Raw genomic sequence first — 8,232 nt, forward strand, 5'->3', positions numbered from 1 at the left:
GAATAATCATAGAGAAGAGGTCCAAGGACTAAGCTTTCAGGTATCCAACATTTAGAGGCAACAGGGATGAAAAGGACACAGCAAAAGAGCCATCAAAGCGGCAAGGAGTAGGAGAAAAATCAGGTGTGTGTTGTCCCAGAAACCAAGTGGTAAAGGTGTTTCAAGGAGGAGGGATGAAGCCAAAGAACTGACTGTTGGTTTTAGCAACTTGGAGGTCGTTGGTGGCTCCGAGTGGTCTCCCTACCATATCCTAGGGGCTGCCTGAGATGATTCACTGGGATGAGGGAAGAAAATATTAGCATTTCCATTTATATTTATTTGTAATTATGTCTTTTCAATTTCTGTGATTATGTGTATTAGCATGAAAGCATTTAATTTATAAGTAAATATACATATATTAGAGTAGCACTTGAAAACATTTTATCGATAAAGGAAGCCAATTAAAGACCATTACCCTAAGGCATCAGGGTCTTTCCTGCCTCAAGATCTTCTTTCCTACACATTCCTAGTCTAAGAACCTCCCCTTAATGCCGCTCCTCTGCTTTCCTCTAGCTAACACTTACTGAGACTCTGGGGAAAATGTTAAAATCTTCCCTGACCTCCAGTCTAAGCGTATATCCCCTAGTCATCCCACACGCTTCCCCTCTGAGCCGCTGTGCTGGGACCTTCCGACTGCCCCGCTCCTCATCCCGCATTCCGTCCCGGACTACGTGGAGTCTCCTTAGTCCTCTGGGTTTCGGTTGGCTTTGGTCTGTAGGGAGCCCTTGCAGGGGATCATAGGAAGGAGAGGGAGGGCTGGACATCTGTTCCCCCAGCCCCTCACTGTAAGGTCGACGCAGGCTGGCGATGTGTCTGGAAGGAAGGTTTTAGCTCCCCTCAAGGCGGCTTTTGCTACACAACACTGTCTAGGTTCTAATAGCCGCTCTCTCCCCTTGTCCCCTTGGTCCTGCGTAGACATATTTGCTTGGTCCATTCTAGGTTTAAAAATTTGAATTAGTTGCTGACAATTAATAATTGGAAGATGTGCATAAAAATTCAGATGTTTGGCTTCTCTGGAAAAAAAAAAAATCAAATTTGACAGCACCAAGCCTACATTCCAAATGGGACCAATCTGGCATTGAGCAGCAGCTGCCCCTTTGCACTGGGGCACATACTCCTCAGGATTCCACAGTCCCCACTGCTCCCTATTGGCTTACAATAAGCTTGCCACCCACTTAGCACCCTGTCCTCTAGAGACATTCGAGTTCCTACGTCCTGGGTTAAGAGATGTGTTGCCCACGAGGTGGGACCTGTGTCAGACTCTTCACCAGACTTACCTCTCAAGTCTGTGTACTTCTCTCGCTCTCCCCCGCCACCAGCAAGAGCTCTTCCCTCTGGGATGGCTATTGTCACCTGCGAAACCACGGCCCCCCTCTCAGGCTTGTTCCTCTTCTGTCTATTTCCCACACTGCAGCCAGAGTATTCATTCCAAATGGAAATCAGGTTATGACGCTCTCCCTTAAATCCTTGTAATGTCTTTCCACTGCCCTCAGGATAAAGGCTACATTTCTTAACACAGCCACCAAGCCTCTGGACTATCTGACTCCTGCCCACGACTCCAGGCTGATTTAGGGCTACGCGCCCTCTTTCTGTGTGTCCAGCATGATGGGGGTACTCTCAGGTCCTCGAACACACACGCCGTTCCCACGGCCAAGTGTGGGGTCCCCCTCCTCACGTTCTGGTCAGACTTAAGTGTCCTTTCTTGAGGAGGCCTTTCTGGTCTCCCATCTGTTCCCCTTCCTAACCTGTGCCACACTTGTACTAGGGCCTTTTTTCAAAGTCTCTTTCTCACTGGACTGTAGGAACAGTTTCTGTTTTTGTTGTTGTTGCCTGGTGCACAGTAGGGACTCACTGAACATTTGTTGGAAGAGAGCCAGTCCTTCATGGAGCAGCAGTTTCTACCACTTTGGAATGCCAGGGCTTTTTAAACGTCGTCTATGATTATGCGTGTATGTTATGAGACGTGGATATAATCTGATTTAACACAAAGTGGAGGGTACAGGTCTGGACTAGAGCGAGGCCATCCAGGGATAGCTTTTGCTAAGAACCACTCAAATATGAACTTTTAAAAAGTGAAGTAAAATGAGGACTGTGCTAAAGGGAGGTGTGCGAGAGCAGCCTGAACTGCACAATGACCTGATCCTGAGCACTCATAATGTGGGGAGCCGTGTGCAGCTGCCACGTGGCTGAGGGGCAGAGGAGAGGGACATGCACTTTGCTGGAAGTCTGGGCCAGCGCTGGGCGAGGACCGAGGAGCGGCGGTGGCCTCTTCTCCAGACGATCTACCAGATTGAAGGATGGAATTCATTATTCTTGCCTTTAAAAGAACAGCTCATGCAATAGGCTACACAAAATCAGATGTTTCTGTTTCAGGTAACATGGTGCTGATGGTCCATTGCTGGGGCCCACGGCCCACTGACATGACAGCCCTGAGGGCCCTGCTCAGTTCTGGCTCACCTCGTCCTTCTCCAGCATCGCCTCCCCCAGAGCACGTGTGGCTGTATCAGACCCCAGTGCACCCTGCCTCTTTCCATTCTAGGAGCCCTAATGTACCTGCTGTAATACACCAATAACACGCCTATTATAAACTAGCGGCGGTCTATTTTCATGCCGGTAACTACTGTGCCCAAGTTCTTCAAAGCAATTGTTTTGCAAGTAGGTCGAACAGATGCCCTGCGGTCTTGTTCTCCCCGTTTACTTGCCTAGAAAATCCTTTTTATCTACTGGAAAGCCTGGTTCAGTATGAACCAAAAAATGAATGAAGTTTTGCTTTGGAGTAGAGATTCATTCACTTTCAAACGTTAACTATTTTTATTACACAATTAATCTATATTAACTGTATAATTAGATTATATAATTAATTGGAGGAAAGTTAGAATATATAGCTAAGCAAGAAAAATTTAAAGGAAAACTGTCTCTGATCCCGCTATTAATAAAATAATTATTCTAAACATTTTGGTGAATATCTCACCAGATTTTTTTCTATGCAAATGTATGTTTGTACTTTCCTCACTTGTTCCATATTGAACATCTTTTCATGTCAATAAATAAAGATCAACATCATTATTTTGATAGCTGTATGGTGTACCATCTCTCTTTCTGTTCTCAATATCACAGAAGTCCTGTTACCCACACAATCTTGTACATGTGTCAGGTGATTTCTTTAATATTAAATTGCCAAAAGTGAGTCTATGACCACGCTACCCTGAGCTCGGAAGCTAAGCAGGGTCGGACCTGGTTAGTACTTGGATGGGAGACCACCTAGGAAGACCAGGTGCTGTAGGCGTAAAAAAAAAAAAAAAATAGGAGATTGTAAGCTGACAAGGTCCTTGCAATCTGTGAGGTCAACCAAGGATTGCAATAGCTAGCCCAAAGTGAAATGGTTGGGTCAAAGGGTGCCACCACTTTTAAGGCCTTCAATACAAAAATGTCAAACTATAGTCCAGAACCATTATGCCCATGCGCTCCCACAGTGCCGGCCTCCTTATGCCCTCGCCAACACTCCACACACTGAGTACTATGCATCCAAGTAAAACATAGCCTACACGAGGAAGGGGGTACGAGGAGGAGACTAACAAGGAGTCAACATTTAGAGGCCAGTGTGCTGAGATGGTAGTACAGAGAATACCCCAAACCTGGATGCCATGATCTGCCTAGGACAGGAGTCATAGAAGGCTTCCTGGAAGAAGTTGGTTCTGAGCCTAGCCTTGAGGGGCCATCAGGAATGAACCGAGTCAAGAAAAGGGAAGGGGACATGAACCAGATAGAAGAAATGATCCAGGTAGAAGAAAAGTCCTAGGCATGAATGTTCAGCCCCTTTTCAGGGAACAACAAAACCTTCTGCAACAATTGGACTGAAGCTGTGCATGGGGAGGTGAGGATGGTGACCTAGAGTGATGGATGATGAGATTCAGGAGATGGGCAGAGTCTGATCAAGAGGGGCATTCTCAGCCAAGCAAAGGAGCTTTAACTTATCCAGAAAACTGGATAAAGATCATCGCACTGAAACCTCCTGGGGAGGCAGGCGTTGGCATCAACACCTGTGTGTGGAAGACACACCGATGATCAGGGATGAATGTTGATGTTGAACTCAAGAACTTTGCTCTCTGTCATCACCGTTGATAAGCTCTGTGAGCACGGGAACTGCCCTTTAACCTCCGTGTCTAGTAAAATAAAGGGGCAGATCTAGGTCCCTTCCAGTTCGAAATTTCTATGAGCCTGTGAACACTGGCATAACCTTTGACCTTTTTTCCCCCCCACTAGAAAAAGTGGCCATTAAGATCCTGGACAAGACCAAGTTAGACCAGAAAACCCAACGGCTACTATCCCGCGAAATCTCCAGCATGGAAAAACTGCATCACCCCAACATCATCCGCCTTTACGAGGTCGTGGAGACCCTATCCAAACTCCACTTGGTGATGGAGTATGCAGGCGGTGGGGAGCTCTTCGGGAAAATTAGCACTGAGGGGAAGCTCTCAGAACCAGAAAGCAAACTCATCTTTTCCCAGATCGTGTCTGCCGTGAAGCACATGGTGAGTGGGCCCGAGTCTTTCTCTTATTCTACTCACGATGGGAGCATGGGGCTTTAGTTTTCCATCATCCAAGTGTCCAGAGACAGAAGCCTGTGAGAGTCAGAATCCTGACTGGCATCATGCTCCTTGCTGCTCAGGCAATGCCCAAGGATCCCCATTTACAGGGCAGCCTCCTGGCTTCGGAGGAAGTTGGGAGGAGTCACTCTGGGCAGCTGGATGACCACCACACACTCCCTGGCCACACCCACTTCTCACCTTCCATTACCTGAAGATCTGGCTCCTCGTTGCTTCTTGGCCTTGCCTTCCTAACTCTGTGTTGAGAATGCCCTCTGCCCTCTTCACACCTCTCCTCTTCCAAATCCTATTCACACTTCATGACCCAGCTCAGTTCTGTCTCTTTTCTCTGAAACGTTTTTCCACCCCACTTCAGCTCACATGGATCTTCTTGACTTTGGCGAACATCTCAAGCTCTTGCTGCCTCTGTGCTCAGCAGATTAACACTTGATTATGTCATTCTTATTTTAGTTCTGCAATTATTTCTTTAAATAAATCTGGACCCCTGGAGCACACTCCCTGGTTCCTTTAAGAACTGGTTCTTCTGCCTCCTTTCTATCGCTGCCCTTATGCTGGGCACACAGGAGGAACTTGATTTACATACCTGACTACCACTTTTATGACTCTGTTAGTGCAGAAGTTTGAACTACCCTCTTTACCCAGATCTCAGTCCAACTGACAGAAAAAAGACACTTGCGTGGAGTCTATATTAGTTGAGAGGCCGTTTCCAGATTACTCCTTTGCCTGGTCGTTGTGGGTCAAGGACTGGGATCAATGACTTCCTGGATAAATTATTAGCAGGGGAATTAGTAAGCTGGGGAACCCAAGATAGTGGGGTGGGGGGAGTCTAAGAGGGTAAAAAAGAAGTGAGCAAGAGAGAAGAACCTGGTTGTAATGGTGGTGGGTGTTTTAGGCCTGTAGTACTTACCACCGTGAGTTGTCAATTTAAGTGGCCTGTACTGCGGTTATCTTTATCAGGGTCAGGGCCAAGCCAGATTCATATCATGCAATAGAACAGGTGGAAAAACAATCTTTCATATTCTAGTTGGAAAAGAAATCTGGTGAGAGACCAGAAGAGAACCCAGCAGTAGAGAGTACAGATTGAGTCCTCTGCAGCTCTGTCCCTGACATTTCTCACAGCTCTCTGGTCTCTGAAAAGAGGAAGAGTAAATCATAGACATAGTTCCAGATTTTACTGAGTGTGTTTACTGTGAGCCAGGACCATGCTGAGCATTGCAGATACAGCATCACATATAGTTCTCAGAACAACTTCATGAGGTTCCTATCAGTATCCCATTTTACAAAGAAGAAAACTGACAGTCACAATACGCGTGGCATCATTGAACCTAGAATTAACCAGTTGCCAGGCTCCAAACCCTGGATTCTTATCACAGGAGGCCCTTGGGGAAAAGTAACATTACACCATTTCCCCCAGAGCCCTTGGGACTGAACAAGTCGAGGGGCCTCAAGATTTTTTGTCTGGTTTCAGAATGCAAGGGTTGGGGTGGGGGCATGTGCTCACAACCCACAGTGGGATCTGCTACTAGGAGCTTGTCAAACATAACCTCCTCCCTTCTACTGAATTCTATGAAGGAGCCTACCCCAAGGAGCATGGTTGGAAAGCTTGCAGAGGGCTCCAAGCCTTCGTGATGTTGGCCCTTGTCAAGAGATTGCTGAGCCAGAAAAATCTGTCTATGGCCTCAAAAATGAAGGATTACTGTTTCATTGTGTTTCAGAACATGTAGTTTCATAAGATCTGGCATTATTCCTGAGTTCACACGTGCAAGACAGACTCCAATTCTTAATCCACGGAAGAATAAGACCTGTCATCTCTTTGGGGCATGTGGGTGTTGTGTGTGGCAAAAAGTTATGACCGGGCAGCTCTCGAGGTTTGCTGACATGATTAATCAGCATTGAATTTCTGTTATTACACCATCACACTGTTTCAAAGCAACTGATGCATTTTTTTTTATGTTGATATTTTACTTTGGAAATGATTATTTTCTCCTATGTCTTCTTCCACAGCATGAAAATCAAATTATTCATAGAGACCTGAAAGCAGAAAATGTATTCTATACTAGTAATACTTGTGTGAAAGTGGGTGATTTTGGATTCAGCACAGTGAGTAAAAAAGGTGAAATGCTGAACACTTTTTGCGGGTCTCCTCCCTACGCTGCACCTGAACTTTTCCGAGACGAGCACTACGTCGGCGTGTATGTGGATATCTGGGCCTTGGGGGTGCTTCTGTACTTCATGGTGACTGGCACCATGCCATTTCGGGCAGAGACTGTGGCCAAACTGAAGAAGAGCATCCTTGAGGGCACCTACAGCGTGCCTCCATATGTGTCCGAGCCCTGCCTCCGACTCATCCGGGGCGTCCTTCAGCCCATACCCACTGAGAGGTATGGGGTTGACTCCATCATGAACAATGAATGGATGCAAGGGGTGCCATATCCCACCCCTCTGGAACCTTTTCAACTGGATCCGAAACATTTGTCAGAAACCAGCACCCTCAAAGAAGAAGAAAATGAAGTCAAAAGCACTTTAGAACATTTGGGTATTACAGAAGAGCATATTCGAAACAACCAAGGGAGAGATGCCCGAAGCTCCATCACAGGGGTCTATCGAATTATTTTACACAGAGTCCAAAGGAAAAAGGCTTTGGAAAGTGTCCCAATAATGATACTGCCAGAGCCTAAAGAAAGGGACCTAAAAAAAGGGTCCCGTGTCTACAGAGGCATAAGACACACGTCCAAATTTTGTTCAATTTTATAAATTGCACTAGACTGTTGGTAATTAACCAAGATCATTGTTGCTGCTTTTAATTTTTTTCACAGACAACTTGGTGGAGACATTTTTTGTAATTTTTAAATAAATTTAAGTTTAAGGTATGCATCCCCCCGCCCCCGAAAAAGTTCTCTTAGCTCAGATTCTGGCTCGATTTGCGAACTTCTCTTGTTCTCAAACTCTAGCATTCATTCATTTAATCGAGAAGTATTTATTCAGTGGCTGCTGTTCCAGGCACTGTTTAAGGTGCTGAGGAAAAAGCAAAGAATAAAAAAGGCCAGGTTCTTCCTGTCTTATGCAGAATATTCTAGTGCTGGACAGAGGCACTAAAAAAATTAAAAAAAAAAATATTAGTGATAGATGCTACGCACAGAATTCAAATGGGATGATCTGATATTAGAAGCTCGCTACGTTGTATCAGATCATTGGAGAAGGTCACTTTGAGTAGATGGCAATCTGAGATCTGAATAAGAAGCAGGCCAAGAGCATACCAGGCAGCTAGGGGTTTTAGACAGGTTTTAGACAGCTAAGGGTTCTTCCTAAATGGAGCTCAAGACAAAGCCTTCCGTGTAGAGTTGTTATTTGGAAAGTGATCCTAGAGAGCGGGAGTGAGGGGCAGGGGAGAGAAACAAAAAAAGCCAGTACAAGTTGACCAGTCCTGCTGGATCCTCTGAGGAGCCTTAGGCAACACATCCCAGGTATCTGGCCAGGGTACAGAAGGGGAAAGCATTTGTCCATCAGCCCCTGTTCACCACTGGTTAAGAGTGGCCCCACGGTGTTGCCTGTCCTTCGCTTTCAGATTATGCTGTATGAATGCCAG

General features: G+C 45.9%; 1 protein-coding gene across 1 annotated transcript in view; it reads left to right on the top strand.

The window, feature by feature from the left end:
* Positions 1-7,520, top strand: part of NIM1K (NIM1 serine/threonine protein kinase) — a 16,159-nt gene extending 8,639 nt beyond the window's left edge. The window contains exons 2-3 of the mRNA XM_006912436.1: positions 4,303-4,571; positions 6,651-7,520. Of these exons, the coding sequence (XP_006912498.1) occupies positions 4,303-4,571; positions 6,651-7,400 (1,019 nt within the window). The 3' untranslated portion in view covers positions 7,401-7,520. The remainder of the gene's footprint in view (positions 1-4,302; positions 4,572-6,650) is intronic.
* Positions 7,521-8,232: the final 712 nt, after the last annotated feature.

The sequence above is a fragment of the Pteropus alecto genome, unplaced genomic scaffold (assembly GCF_000325575.1).
Source record: "Pteropus alecto unplaced genomic scaffold, ASM32557v1 scaffold73, whole genome shotgun sequence".
Taxonomy (NCBI): domain Eukaryota; kingdom Metazoa; phylum Chordata; class Mammalia; order Chiroptera; family Pteropodidae; genus Pteropus; species Pteropus alecto.